Raw genomic sequence first — 16,488 nt, forward strand, 5'->3', positions numbered from 1 at the left:
GGACATGTGAGGAGATCTTTTAAATAGCTTTTAGGGATATATGTTCATTTCATTATTAGCGCAATGACCTTAAGAAATGAAGCGTGTAAAGACAGTTTAGGGAAACCTCATCATCAAGATCGATATATTAAATGTACGTATGACTTGACATCATTTGTCAGTATGATTAATTTTTAACCCTTTGAGCGCTAAGCTCTTTTGGCGTATGGCCGAATTTCATCAGGGCGTGCAAGCGATATTGGACCGAACGTCGGACGCACTTAAGGTGATGTGAAAGTGATATCAAAGAGGTCTCGTTTATGAAGCTTTTCTGCAAACTGAATGTATTGAAACGATTCAATCTTTGCAATATAAATGTGGAGGGTATAAGGAAAGTCCTGAGACTCATGAAATTTCAATTTTTAAAAAACTTGTTGATAGATATTTTTAAAATTTGTTATAAAAAATGAAATTCTATGAGTTTAAGGACCTTCCTTATAGCCTCCACATTGAAATTGTAAAGTCTGAAACGATTTAGCACACCCAGTTCGGAGAAAAGTTTCATGAACTATTGATGCCCCTTTAAGCGTTCACAGGGCTCAAAGGGTTAAGTATTAATTCTATATTGAATCAGACTTTTCTCTCGCTTTTGTGATCAAATATATGCGTTATATTTCTTTGAAGTTAAATACTTCGAATGAGAATGCAGCTTTCACAATACTGTGCTAAAGAATACTAGTTCCAAATTAGAGTTACTTAACAATGTCGATTTCGGAATGTGTTAACGAAATATTCTAACTTCCGTGTATCTTAATTTAATTTTCCATTGTAATCACCTGGTGTAATGTTTACGGTATAGCGCTATAATTCATTATTTGTTATGCCGCTTCGTTAGCATGGTCTTCATATAATTTGAAGCATTTTCTACTTTGACTTCAAAGAGAGAAGATGAGTTCACACGGCCCTCCATTAGAACGCGTTCACACGGCGCTCAATTAAATTCAATGAGGAATTACCGGTACGAAGAGATGGAAGTAAGGTAGACGGAAGGGAATAATGCAATAAGTTAAGGATGCTTCTAAGGAACTTCGTAGAAACTTGCACGAAGTGCACCTCCTAAGATCGAACGGTTATTACGGTGATTATCACTGAATTACTTAAACCGCGAGAACATTTCCACCGAATAAAAGGATCAGAAATTAAGAATCAACTTAACCATTCGATAATTTATAGGTTGGTTATCAGAAATCAGGTAATTTTTACCTTGGTTTTTCTAAACTAAAATCATTTACGTACTCAACGAAAATTGTTCGATCGATTAAACCACTGGATTAAACGTTATACATTTGTTGGTTAAAAATGTACATTCTGTCAAGTAGCGCGCTATTTTGTTTTCTGGCACTCAACATAATTAAGCGAAATTTCGGAGAGGGGTGCACTTTTGATCGTGTTTCGGATTTCTCGAAGGAAAAGGGTTAATGGTGTCTCTAGATTTTACAGGATGTTCATCTCTTTTATTATAATTTTTAAGTCCACAGAAGTGGACCGACTTGTCAGTATTTAATTCAGCGAGGTATTACCGTAATAATAGAGGGGAGAAAGAATGAAGTTAGACGGTGAAGTATGAAACAGGGCATTAAAGTTGATCCCAGGTAACTTCATAGAAAGTCGCACACTATCGGCTGGGTCTTGCGGTCGGGCGCTTGCCGTGGTGATTAACACTTAATTGCTCGAACCACGGAACCGTTCTGGTTCGGAACGAACACAAGAAAGAGCCGATTAATTTGACCACACGGCTCGTTACTACTGACCACTGTTGTTTACGCCAAGTCGTCGCCAAATTCAAGTAATTGCCGACTACTGGAACCCACAATCCGAATTATAAACGAACTTGTCCTTAACCCTTTGAATACGGAGCCATTTCGACATATGGGCGAAATTCGTCTGACCGTGCAGGCAATATTGGACCAAACGTCGGGCGCCTTTAGGCGCTCTTAGTAGCCAAAGGGTTAAATTGGGAAAGATATTGCTAACGTAAAAGCTCATTGACGTGTAAATTAGCAAAAAGGTAATCAAATACCATGAAAAGTTAGTTGAAATGATTTTGTTATAAGAAATCTGAAATTTGATATTTCAAATCAGGATATTTGTAGATCATCAGATCATTTTCTTCGTACCCGTGAGAATTAGAAGGACTTCGTATTCCGATAAGCACCTGCGAGATAAATAAATACAACGTTAGAATCTTATCAGAGATAATTTATAATATATATTGTTCATTATTAGGTATTACGAATTTTTTTTCACGTGTTTTATTGCAGTTGATAGGTACGTTTCTGTTTGACGAGTGAATATTGTTTTACTGCAGCTGATCTCTCTTGATGCGAAATTGACTTCCGAGTCGCCGTCACAACTTCATCTCGTTTAATCAGTGGGTAATTACTGTTATCAAAATTATTAATGTTAACATTTTACGAGCCTCTTCGATTGCGAAGTAGCTTACGCTCTCTGCCTCTCTCCCCGGCGCTATCTCTCTCTTTTACTACGCACGTGTATAGTAAAGAGTTTTGAGAAAATGTTAACGCTATCTAGCGTAAATTGAAGTCTTCGCGATATATCCAATCCAAATATTTGTTTACCTTCGCGTAAATGCCATTATTTGACATCTAAAAAGATCGTTGACAAGTCATCGATGTACGTTTCAATGAAACCGATCACCGAATTCTTCACATACATAATAAGAAATCCATTAAAAGGTCTCGAACGCCTGAAAATCTTTTAACAATTTTCACGCGATACAAATATTTATATTCCACTTTCTGTCGGAACAGACGATAGTTTTGGTTAATCGTTAAGCGGATAATTGACATTTAAATTTCTATTCCAAATGTTTGACTACATCGTTAGCCCTTTAAAGTCCCATCGACGTATACCTTTTATTAAGCAAATTGAGTTCTTTGATGAATCGTTCAGTACTCTTAATTACAAAAGAAATAATTACATATGAACAGGTGCCCAGGTACAGCGTTCACAGTTCGTAGAACGTTTTTTGGCCGCACGAACTAATGCACGATTTCCTATCATTTTGAGGTACATCAGTAGCTTTATCAAGGGTTAATCGCACTAAAAAGCTCATTTACAAGTCAACTTAATTATTGTTTCTCACTCATATCAAAAATGAAAAAAAAAAACCTCATTGGGACTAAAAGAGTTAGCAATGTAGCAACATTAGTGTACAACAATCTCCTCCATTTCCCTGACAGTTGTGCGAGACTAAACGGAGTGCGTCGTAATTAGTGCCGAACTGACACCGGGTTTCATCTAGCGAATGACTTAACTAATTGAAATAGTAAAAAGAGACAATCCCGGGTGGTCATTTATGTGTCGGCCGTCTCGTTGAAGCGCGCAAACTCGCGCTTTTCGGGCGCCTCGTGTGGACAGATGTCAAAGGAGAGAACCAAAGGAGTGTTCACCTTGTGAAATGGATGGTACACCAAAGATTAGCGAACCAGTGCCAATATATGGATGCCCATGGGTGGAACTTGGCCGAGATGTGTCAGCGTTATCATCACGCTGTACAGCCAGGAGGCCAGAACTCTTCGCCAGCTAGGGACCCCGGTGGCGTTATCGTGCAGGGCTTATCAACGCCCGCGCACGTCGACCAGGCGAACCCTTCTTACTCCCATTACACGTAAGAATGCTTATTTTATTGTTGCCGACCCCGTAAATAATATTGCACCCTAGAAAGATCGACGGTACGCACTGCTACGTTACTCTCCTCGGTATCCTCGCATCTTCTTCGTGCGCATTCTTATAAATATTTCCACAGTTTAAATATTGTCGAGGGTAAATGTATTCTAGAAGCGGAAACGGTGGCACTCAATATGATAATTTGTGCAGAAGTATGGAACATTTTTAACAAAGCTGGGAGATGAGTAAAGTGAAAGAATAATATGAGAAATGAACGGGGTAAAGATTTTAATAAATGTAGATTTTAAATAAGTATGTAAGGGTGTGGTCATTTTCGTTTGTTTTTTTTTTGCCGATGGGTAAATATCGAGATATTGTCAATTTTGCTGAATCGTTAATATTGTTGGTGAAATGTACGTCGTAACGTTGTTCGTTATGTGAATCTATTGCTTTAAATTCATGACGAGTTCCTGACTTTCCTCGTTTGCGTATTTTACGCCTTCGTAGTTAGGTATTCTCCACAAAAAAGTGGAACCGGAAGTGCTCTCTTAGATTGTCGATAACGGAAGACTGTTAATGAAGTACTCCGTTAGGTGGAAGAAAATCTCGGTAGTTGTGTAAGTGTTTTTCATCACTCGGAAAGGATTAAGAATTTTTGTAATGGTTAACAATCACACGCGAGAATGCGTACACTTGTTATTGAAAAATATTCGCTAAGGATGAAGTTAGAATATGATATTAACTTTCGGTAAAATCGAAAGTACGATTTGGTATTTCTTTACCTGTGCATTAACTCTGGAGCAAAAATCTGATTTTATTTTTCTAAGATAACATGACTGATTGCCTGCAAAAGTTGTAAATTTAAAAGTCACGGATGATCATTTTTATATAGTAAAATAGAATTTAGTAGACGTTTACATTTCGCGGGATTGCAACATACATTATTCGCGCAGCTTAGGTTTGAAATATTTATAACGTTCAGATGAGAAGTATAATAATTATTATCAACATCTCTATGAAATCCCCGAAAAACAGTAAGATAGGTTTATTATTATTTCTATTGAAATTATAAAGCCGAAGTATCTCAGCATTTCTTGCATTTCATCTATCCGTCGGATGTCTTTGGTGCATACGATATTAAACAATGTAATTGTGCAATTGATACGCGGCATTCAAAATCATTCGCGGTGTCACCGTCGTCTTGATAAATCACTTCTTTTTCATATATTCGATTTTATCGTATTATCTAATCATATTACCCTGTATATTATTGTAATAACAGGTGGAATTGGGTATATAAAGACATCGTAATTCTATTTATCACCATCAAGGTCGATATCGCGATACAACAATACATTAAAACAACTTTAAACAAATTAAAATGTTCTTCGATTAATCGTTTCCTCAAACTTCGACAATCAAACATTTCTTGATAAAAGCTCATTTATAAATATTGAACGCGTCTACAAAGCCCACCTCGCAGAATTACCAGTGCATTATATTCGAGCTTATCATATTTCATTGTATATTAATAACAAAGTTATTGATCCGCGAAGAAGAAGAAGGATTCCGCAAAGAGGAACCGCAATGATGTTTATTATAAATCGGCCGATTTCGCGATATAATAATATAATAATCTTAAGCAAGGGAAAATGTCCTTCAGCCAAACGGCTTTTGAAAATGTCATTGCCAATTACAAAATTGCTTGCTGTAAACCTTTTGGCAAATATTCGATGCGTCTCCGAAGCCGCTTTATACGTTGGATTGCCAATGCATTATATTCGACTTTATTATATTACATTGCATATTAATAACGATAGGGCGAATTAGGGATAAGTACACGATTCCGCGGCGGGGCACCGTAATCCTGTTATTAGTACGGCCGATTAGGGTAAGATGATCCTTGAGGCAAATTGTAGGGGCGTACCCCAGTGTTTGGTTAGCGTAATCGCCAATCGCTATCGTCGATGCGATGTTTTCTCTCTTAAAACCGCGAATCGGCCCTCGCCCATCTACCGCTTCTCTCTACTTTTTCTTATTTTTCGTTTTTCCTTCCCCCCTACGATCAAACCGTGCTGAATTCTCGCGTGAATTCACGCTCGCGATACGGGACGACTTCGTTCATTATCATGCGATTACGTGATGTCAATTGTAACGAGGTTTGCGGGCTTGTCACTCGTCCCTCTTGGAACGTTCCCTGAATTACGCGGGGAAAGTTATGATCAGTCAAATTGCCATTAATATCTGTATGCGTACTGTGTTACATTGCCGAGAGTTTCTTGAGAATTTTATTTAATATTTTTTTTTTTTTCATTGTCCGTCCCTTTAACTCAAATCAACTAAAAGGATCTTTGATACCTTCCGGATGTTTCGCCACGTTATGATTAATTATTTCCGTTCAAAATTTAGAATATTGCCCGGTAGAGAATCGTTCGCTGATTTCTTATTACCTAGGTGAAGGAGTAGCGCTTGTAATACGCTATTGGATTATTCCTTTTTTATTTTTTTAAATTAAAAATAGGGCCCGTTAAAGTTTTTAAGCGTTATTCCTACTTTGGCTTTGTCGGTTTACTTTGTGAGGAACATGCAGGAGGTGCCGAAGACGTTTAAATCACAAAACGGCTAATTTTAGTTCCTTCGGTTCAGTCCGACTGGCCACGGATTCAGGGATTGCGTTCTCATGGTATATTAATGAAGTGTCTTTCCTTTTCTTATTCCTCTTGGGTTTTAACGCGGAATCTCGTGCGAATATGCACCGTGCAAACAGGATGACTTCTTTGTCCTTTATACCGCTAAATGCTGGTTCTTTGGCCGAAACTTTGTTTGCACGTCTCCTCGTCGCTTCCTGGACGCGGTTCCTCTCCTTTCGTTTTCGTCCACCCACCTCGGGATTTACAAGTGAATTCACCTTCTCCGAAGCAATTCACTTTTCTTTCCTCGTATTTAAATAGTAACAAACAACCGCGAGCCAACCTTTCCTTGTTTGTTCCTATTTTCGGAAACTTCTTAACCGCAGGTCTCGGCGAGCCGTTCATATTTTTCCGCGGAATATTTGCAAAGTAAGATTAACTTAATCATCAACTGTCGCTAATATCGCACGATGTCACTAGTTGAAGGTCGATTCAATTTATGTATGTCACTATCGATTCTAAATTGAAATTCTGAATTGTCGAGCAATTTGTCTAAGCTATTCCTTAAATATATGCAACATTTTAATGACAAAGGTGGCGGGTCGATTTCGATTCGCGTTTCTGTGAGAAAAATCACGCGGTTCTAAAACGGTATATTTAAGAAACGTAGGAAAATATTTGGGGAAAATTTTTCCTGGGCATATGTTTTTTTTTTCCTTTTTTCTTTTTGAGGAAACACCGGAGTTGTCCTGGCGACGAAAATCGGCGTCATTAAAAGCGTTCCAGTTCGTTCCGTATTGTGAGCCTGATCGTCGTACGGAACAGGAACCAGAAATCATCATATCTTCCATATGGTGTCTAAATGTCTTTCACTCTTAACCTATATTTAAATTTTTAGAAGACGCACTTCCGATTTCTCTAGAACGAAATTTGATCTAATTTCTTAACACTTCTTGCATATCTGGGAGAACTTGAAGTGCGTCGGAAGTATCCTCCATTATACTATAAACTTAAATCAGTTAACTTTACTGTTTAGAATCTTTTACCTAATGTTAATTAACCTTATATACCCACATTATATGTTTAGCCGTGGAGTATTCTTGTTAACGTTATTTCTTGGCATTACTTCAATATGTTTGATATTGAACGATTGTAGCCTTTCAGATTGAAGATTATAATACACTGATAATATAGTTCATATTTGTGAATAATGTGAGTTATTGTAATGTTCCGTACGGTTGATGAACAAGAAGCGCGTATCTCGTTACAAGATGGCCCGTTGCATACCGACGCAAACGGCAAAGCTGATTTCCAAACATCGATTATATCGGCGAAACGTCAATAATTCTGCGAATGACACATTATATCGCCGCGACACACGCGACACTTTTTCTCGGTACACCTTACATGGTAAGACTCGTCGAAAAGAAAAATTGCTTTGCAATACAAAACTTATTTCCCAGTGGCCTAATATCAGGGAAATACGATTTACGGGTATATTTCTAAATTTTCCACGTTAAAGAAAGACGTAACTTTTAAGGTAAAATACGGACTTGCAAGGTAGTAATTAGATAACAAGAAGTGATCAGGAATAATTCTTAATAACCTCTTAAATTATCAAGTACAATATGACTTAACGCGTAGAAATGTACATTAATCGTCAGACGCGAGGATCGAGATTATTCGACTTTATTCCAAATCATTTTTTCTTGTAATGAACAGAATAATCTCTACTAATAGACGACATAGTCCTCACTTGGTACATACCTTTTTTTACGCGGTAAATTATAACACAATTTACGCGGTTTTAAAACGTCATTCTTCTTTTTTTTTCTTTATCAAGCTATTTTAATTAAATATTTGTTTCTAAAACTTACATGTATTAGATTTTATTTCCAATATTATTTCTTTTGTGCTGACATACTTTATTTACGCGATTTTCATTCGCGTAAAACAAATCCACGGGGGGCGGTTGTACTTACACTGTTAAAAAAAGATTTATAATCTTATAACATTTTCGTTGGAAGTTTTATTCATACACGGTATACTAATTTGCAAGAAATTTATAAGATGCGTTATAAATTTAGTACACAAGTGTATTAATATTCCCACGGAATTTCACAAAATTTTAACGCGACGTCATGAAATTACAAGTTTTCCTTTAGAAATTTATAATAAATGTGTACTAATTCTCTTTTAGGACACCAAATGTATAATTCCACTAGAACCATATGTATTTAAAGTGCATGAATACTACGAATATCTCTAACAGTGTAGAAACTTATTTGAATTATCGCCGCGACTTTGGCCACCACTATTCTAATTAAAGCGCTTATAGCGCTCATAGCGCTAATTAAAGCGCTCGAGGGAAATTTACGGCTGGTCTTTTGGTAAAGTTCCATGCCACCCAGGTGACGATTATTTTTCCACGACGCAAATCTCGAGTTCTGTCTGTGCAAAATCGACATCGGCGACGATTTCCGATAGGACTTGGTCGACTCGCGTCATTCGTCGGACTTGATCGGCTCCTACGACAAAACTTAGCCGATCGCAATCGATGTCGTCACCGAGGTCTGTCGACATTGCACCGAGGAGGAAAGTTCCCGCAAGTCAGACTTGCGAGGAAGCCGATTAATTTGCGATGGGAAAGATCAAAGATCGATGATTCAGGGTCTTTTTCCGCGGTATTTCCAGTGGGCCGAGGTTTAAGATAAAGCCCGATGCGCCGTTGGGACATCCGCGTGCGATTCCACGCACGATCGTGCCGAGATTTATGATTTCTATGTCGATGTGAGCACCTTGACTGATTCGGCACTCGATTCAAACCCCCTGACAAATGGCCGAACCGCGAGGCCTGTTAGTTTCGCGATCGAAGTTTCCTTCTTATTCCGGAGAAATGTCGGGAAAGGCACAGCAGAGGAGAGACGGCTTCCCTGATCTTGGCTACTAGTTTACGCGCGTCGATAATTTCAAGTCTATTGACCAATATCGCTATCGTTCGGGCCAATCTCGGTCGAGCCATACTTGGACGATAGGCAGGAAGTCTTTGCTGCGGTTGACTTTGCAATGCCCATCCATAGGTACTGCAAAATCTTCCTTATGCAAATGCGGATAAGCGATGGCGCGGCCATCGCGAATTCGGAATCGGATTTCTCGTGGTGTTTGATTTGCTTTAAGGGAACGGATATCTAGACGGTCATTTATCGTGGGCACGTTAGATGTAGGTAATGCGGAAATATGGAACGAATAACGTCTCTTATAAATATTTCGTTATTTGAGGTTTTTGCAGAATTTACAATCAATACGGAATGTGTCATCTACACTGCCAATCGGCAATATTTGTTTCTTTAATTCCCAACTTTAGGTCGGATCGATGCTTGGATGCGAAATTTTGGACTAGAGGCTATGGGGAAATCCTGGATTATATTGGTTTCTTTTTTTATTTTCTCTTAATAAATCGTTTCGCTACCCGGAATAAAAAATATACAAACGGGCTCGGGCAACTCTCGGCTCGACGGCTTGCTTTTATGTCATTTTACGATGTGAAATTTCTAAGATATCCCTGGTACAAGGACATTTTTAATATATACGATAATTCTAAAAGTAGTAGAAAAGTTTAATCATATGCCAATCGGGAAGGATCACTGAATTATATCCTATCGTCTTTGGACCTCATTCGTGTTAACTTACTTTGACGGGAAATGAATAAACAACATATTTAACGTTAAGTTAAAGTAACACGTCATTATGGAGTTATAACATCTGTAGTATTGCGGATTTCGCATTAGCAACAGCGTCGTTTGATGTCGATACGCGTTATAGGTTGTGTAAGCCTGTAAATCCGCATTGTGCCCTATTCCCGGAGGAGCGATCAAAAGTTTGAGAATTATGCCTAAAGGTATCTAAAATCTACGATCGATCGCGCGATTTATGTTCATAGTTGCAGTGCTTTAACATAGACGATGGGTCATCAAGGATTGCTAGTCCTGGGTGCAGTTTTGAGGCACGTAAGTGGGCGCTGTGGGTGCGGCGTCTACTATAGTCGGTGACTGACGTACCGCGGTGGAATCTATGTTGCACCGATGCAAAAGTTACCCTACACTTTTTCACCTAACGTTTCCCTTCATTTCTCCTGGTGTATCTCGTTTCGATCTCAAAGCATTTTCAGCATTTTTTTCTCACGAACGTCTTCGCGCCAGCCAGAATTAAATGGCCTGTAACAAAGGAAACTTCTCCAGAGTAGACGTACCATTACCACTCTCCTTACTCAACATCCATTTAATTACCGACAATCTTATAAACTTAAAAGAAATTTCATTTCCAGCCCCGTTGATTTTGCAGGGCTTTTCAGGAGATTTAAAAACCTATCAGAATGTTCCACCGTAAGCAACAGTGCGTCATGGGAAAGTCATCTCAAAGCATCATACATTTATATTAATTTACATGAATACTGAAAGTATTTTATTGCCAATCCGGCATAGCCTTACTTTTATTACTGCCAGGTTTCGAAGATAACCTCCAGAGATGACGTTTTTATAAACGATATTTCGTATGTTTGGTGAAACAAACGCGCAGATGCGTTCCTGTTAGTGCCCGACTTGGGCGCCACCTGGCGGCGACGCCGCGAAACGGCGGACCTCGTTTTAGGAGGTTAGGAGGGGGCGGAAGCGACGCCTAACGATTCCTGGCGGGGTCACCGTTCCACGGTGTTAACCCGCAGAGGTGCGCAAAGGTTTCGTCTTCGGGGATGCGCTTTCTTCGTTCCCGAAGCCTTCTCGGCCGGCGGAGCGTTAGTAGTGCAGAGGTGAGCGGCTGGGGTCGCCACTTCCGCTTACCAACTGAACCGCGCGCGCTGGTCATTCGATTTAAAAGTTTAATCGGGGCCTATAAAATGACGGTTCCCCTGCAGTTACGTATCCGAAGGCTCTCTAGGCCGGGCTGACGCCCGTGGAGGGTGTGTTCGATAGACGATTGTTTAAATAAAATGTACTCCACCGCGGTGTACTTTGTTTCTATTTCCTCCGTGCCGCATGAATCTTTCTCAAAATGAGATTTTGATGCTTGATAATTTTGAAAGTTGTTTCCCTGTTTTTATGGCATTTTTTTAATGACATATCAAGCTGTAACGCATCGCTTACGTTAAACATTCTCGGTTTTGTTTTCGATTTTACGAAAGATTTGTAATATCGCTCCTGCAGTCGAAACGATAGTTTTGTAAATGTTTCGAGAGGATCTATCTATCATCTGGAGATATATACGAATTATATACTACTTTATGGAAGAGATCCAATTCTATTGATTAACTCAGTTTAATTTAATGCAATGTAGTAAATTGTAATTAGTTTCGGAGGAAGGTCATTGTTAAAATGGACATTTTTGGTGAAACTTGAGATCCTAGACAATGACAGAGGAAGAGAAACGCTGTTTGAATAGGATTGATTAAAAAGAAATCTATTGATTTGACGGGAAAATCAATCATAACACGTGATTCTTATGCTTTGAATTTCACTCCAGTGATCGCCGAGGAACGTCTTCGGACATTTTGTAGATAATGGCCACCTACGTGCGAGTTTACAAACCGTCGAATTAATTTCTTACTAAAGTACCAACAGCGCATTGTGTCGTACCGTCATTACCACCTGTTTCATTTTGCGCACTCAGTAACAATAGGATTCACCGCTGTAATGTATTACGGCATTGTGTTCCCCCGTTGGATTTTCTCAAGACAATCTGATTAGGTTTTTGAACTTTTCGAGACCTAACAACACCGCCGAAAGTTAATCCCGAGCATATATTAAACGGCTAAATGGTCTTTGCTAGTAATCAAATTCTACATTATTGATTAACTCGAAAGAATAAAGTTGGAAAAAAATGGTGACTATATTTATACGCAATTTGAAAGGTCGAATGATTCATCCTAGCAGTCGAGTTTGCATTCTTTGATTTGATAGCTGACAGCAACATCTTTGGTTGGATCCATCATTTCTTCTTCTTTACGTTTGTTTGTTTTTTTCTTTTCCGTCATTCTCGAAGCGGCGACCGAGGTGTTTGACGTCACCGCAGATCGAAATCGATATAAAAAATGTAAGGTTTGCCCTACTCCGCTTCTTTTGAGATACCAATTTAGATATGACGTCGTGTATCTGACAACCTTCCCCGGGATCTTTTCCTTTTTTTTTTTCTTTCTCGGTCTCTCCGTTAATCTTCCGTACGACTACCGCGGATAATTACGCGGAACGAGGCGCGGATCTTGAAATTTCTGCGGCCAATCGGCGCGGCGAGACTTACGGCTTTATTAAATCCCCCTGTGTTTGTCTTTTATCTTCCCTCGGTTAGGAGAAAAAATGATTGATACTTAGACTCGACACCGTTTGCGTCTCTATTCTCGACGTTGATGAATACCCGCCAATGAATATCCATCCGTGATTTCTTCCGGTTGAATCCGTGAGTTAATAGAGTTCTCTTCATGGGACTCAGATAGTTGACGACCGTAACTGTTTCTTTATTTTCTTTCTTTATTTATAACCCGAGGAAAATTAGTTGTTTGAACGTTGGACTTAGAATGTGCGACAGGAGGTATAATTTTTCTAACATTGTTTTTTGTTCATACCTTGGGATTAAGAAATTAATATATTCAACTAGAGGACGTGGGAACTTGGATAGAAGTTCTCTGGGAGTAAGAATTATTTATATTCAGAAACTGTTTAGATTAGTTTAATGTATGGTAACGTAAGACCTTAGTCACTTTTTGTATTTTATGTTATGCAATGTTGTTTGCATCGGTGATTGGTCTTTAGTTACTTCCTTTGAACAGTTATTTAAGATATTGTTTATTATAGATGGAACAGGAAATTTAAACGAAATTTCCGCAACGTTTTCTCTTTGGCATCCATTTCCATTGTCGATCAACGTAGCTCAATGCTCAACAAATTTATAACAAAGTAATCGCACATTTTAAGTAATACTCCTGAACATACATATTTTTTTTTATTCCGTAATAAACATAATATCGCAATTCACCTTACAATTCTTATTAAGCGATCCCATTATTTATTCAACATATGTAAACCATTGTAAACGTAAGAATGCTAGAGAAATGTATTCCATCTCGAATCTAACAAAAAAGTGTATATATAAATACTCAAACCGGTACAAGTTAAAGCAATTAATTATCCATGACATGCCGGGTGCTAATGGGTCCTATGTCTTGTATAAGTTAAACATCGATCTTCAGGCTTTGGATCATGGTTCCGTTTCTTTGGGGCACATTTTAAAGGAGACGACGATAATTTATTTGCGGCCCCCGAAAAGGCGATTTCCTCCTCGGTATTAAACAAATTCATGTTTTTTTTAAACATATCTAAATCATTCTTGTACATAGAAGTATATTAGAGACATGTGTTCCATTTCGAATCTAACAAAAAAAGGCATATGTAAATACTTAAACTGATAAATGTTAAAAACATAAATTATCCACGACATGCAAGGTGCTAATGGGTTTTATGCCTTGTATAAATTAAACATCGATCTTCAGGCTTCGGATCATGTTTCCGTTTCTTTGGGGCGCGGTTTTAAGGGAGGCGGCAATAACTTGTTTGCGGTGCCCCGAAAAGGCGATTTCCTCCTTCGTATTAAACAAATCCATTTTTTTCAACCTATGTAAGTCATTCTTGTACATAGAAGAATATTCGAGTAATGTATTTCGAATGTATTGAAGAAAAGTACATATAAATACTCAAACTGGTACATGTAAAAAGGATAAATTATCCACATGCCAGGTGCTAATGGGTTTTATGCCTTGTATAAATTAAACATCGATCTTCAGGCTGCGGATCATGTTTCCGTTTCTTTGGGGCGCGTTTTAAGGGAGGCGGCAATAACTTGTTTGCGGTGTCCCGAAAAGGCGATTTCCTCCTTGGGTCGACCTGTTCGTTTAGAGTTTTAGAAGCGACAAGTCTGTCCTTTATTTTCTACTGGACTGTGCCTGCGTCGTCTGCGGTTTTCCGCGCTCGTTTCTTATTATTATTTCGAGGAACATCGCCGTGTCGAGGAACGCCGAGCGTTCGCATCGAAAGTTCGATATCGACGCCGACCGACTGCACAACGAGAGCTCGTAATCGAACTGTAATCGATTGCGTTATCGGCCGGCGAACGAAACCTGGCAAGAAACCGAGACGTCGCCGGTACTCATCGTAGAAACGAAACCGAAGACCGTGGAGTCCTATTTTTTTCTCCAACTTATTTTACTCGTGTTTTGACACCTTAAGTGTATCGAATTACTAAATACCGTGCAGAAGTATCCTCAAAGTCAAGTAGGTACGTTGAATAAATTATTTCTGACGATTTAAAATCATTTTTTTAACAATTCTTCGATAGAAACATCGAATAAGTGCAGTTGAAATATAATTGGGACTGTAACGCATGGCGAATGATTTATTGTACAAAATATTAATGAAATACTAATTACCGTGCAGAGGTATTCTGAAAGTCAAGTGGGTACGTTGAATAAATTATTTCTGACGATTTAAAATCATTTTTTTAACAATTCTTCGATAGAAACATCGAATAAGTGCAGTTGAAATATAATTGGGACTGTAACGCATGGCGAATGATTTATTGTACAAAATATTAATGAAATACTAATTACCGTGCAGAGGTATCCTGAAAGTCAAGTAGGTACGTCGAATAAATTATTTCTGACGATCTAAAATCATTTTTTTAACAATTCTTCGATAGAAACATCGAATAAGTGAAGTTGAATTAAAATTGGGACTGTAATGGATGTCGAATGATTTATTATGAATCTGGAATTTATTATTATTTATTTATTTTGAATTATCGAACATGTTGTATTTTGTAACTAGACATTTATGCACTCTGTAGTTATTTATAGGTTTAACTTTATAAAGTTGTAGTTTTTATAGTTCCAAATGGCGGGGACTCGTATAGTGTAGGTGACTTATGCACTATTATTTTTCCTTCGAGTCTTTAAATATGCTAATGTAATTCCCGTTGCTTTAAGAGTTTCAAAATCTAGAGACGTATCTTGATCACCATCGTTTGCGTCATTTCCTGATGTAGCGTATGTAAATTTCGGTACATCCTGTGGAATCACGTGCGAAGGTCGTTTATGTCGGAATCGAGCCGTTTTCGTTTATTCGATTTTTGGCAACATTTTGCCAATCTAGACATTCTAATTACCTAGTTCCGTTACCCCGTTAATCATTTTGATATCTCCCTTTAGTACTTTACGAATTCATTTTCGACATTCGACGATTTAACTGATACTGCTATCATTTCAAGTGCACGTTCAGTTAAACGATTTTCAATGATTTGCAATTCTTTACTTATATGGCCTTGAAAGGATACTCAGAAATTCAACAGGACTTCTTTGGCCACCCATCCAAGTACGGATCACTGTCGGTGGTGTTTAACCTTGGAACTTTTTATCGGTACATGTACAAGGCCAATGCGAAGACTATGGAAGATTTTATATGAAAAATGTCTGAAATAACGAGAAAATTCAGTTTTATCAAGTTATACATTTGTAATTTTTATTCCTCCGGTGCTATCATTTTTTTTTTATATTAATAATAGAATGTAACACGTGGGACGTAAAATGTAAAGCTTCGCGAAATAGTGCAAAATTTGACGTTGGAGATTTGTTGGTACCAATTAGGTCCGATATTTCCTGTCTTTAAAATTTGTAGAACGGTTCTGACCTTGCTTTGAGCAGTCAAGTATATCATGGCCAATCTTGATGTTGGAATTATGTCCTTAAATTAGATTGGCCACTCCTTTTCCACGATGCATAACAAATTTGTACCCTCACATTTCGGTCAGGATATTTCATACATCCGTGAGTTCAAACTTTGATACAAAGCTGTTATTACGTAGATATTTATCATCCATAGATGTATGCTTTAACAAATCTTGAGGATTTCCCTTAACTTCTTGAGTGTCATGCAACATATTATGATTTTACCTTCATAAAATGCTCGGTGCTCAAAGGGTTTGCAGTTAATGATTCTCACAACTTAAGCCGCAAATTTACGGAAGAGATCGTCAACATTATTCTTCTCTTCTTACTATATATCTTTAGCTTCATACAGTATTATTGGTAACCAAAGTATTCCATGTATTTGGATCTTTCAACTTCAACCCAGAAACCTTACCTAACACTTTATTC

General features: G+C 38.1%; 1 protein-coding gene across 3 annotated transcripts in view; it reads left to right on the forward strand.

Annotated features, from left to right (window-relative positions):
* Positions 1–16,488, forward strand: part of LOC105701565 (putative transcription factor SOX-15) — an 80,391-nt gene that overhangs the window by 9,248 nt on the left and 54,655 nt on the right. For 2 of the 3 annotated variants that reach the window (XM_012428409.1, XM_012428410.1), the window contains exon 2: positions 3,243–3,670. The exons of the other annotated variant lie outside the window; for it this stretch is intronic. In XM_012428409.1, the coding sequence (XP_012283832.1) occupies positions 3,465–3,670 (206 nt within the window). In that variant the 5' untranslated portion in view covers positions 3,243–3,464. The remainder of the gene's footprint in view (positions 1–3,242; positions 3,671–16,488) is intronic. 3 annotated transcript variants of the gene reach the window in all.

Source organism: Orussus abietinus, unplaced genomic scaffold (genome assembly GCF_000612105.2).
Source record: "Orussus abietinus isolate OABI.00-Male unplaced genomic scaffold, Oabi_2.0 scaffold114, whole genome shotgun sequence".
Lineage (NCBI taxonomy): Eukaryota > Metazoa > Arthropoda > Insecta > Hymenoptera > Orussidae > Orussus > Orussus abietinus.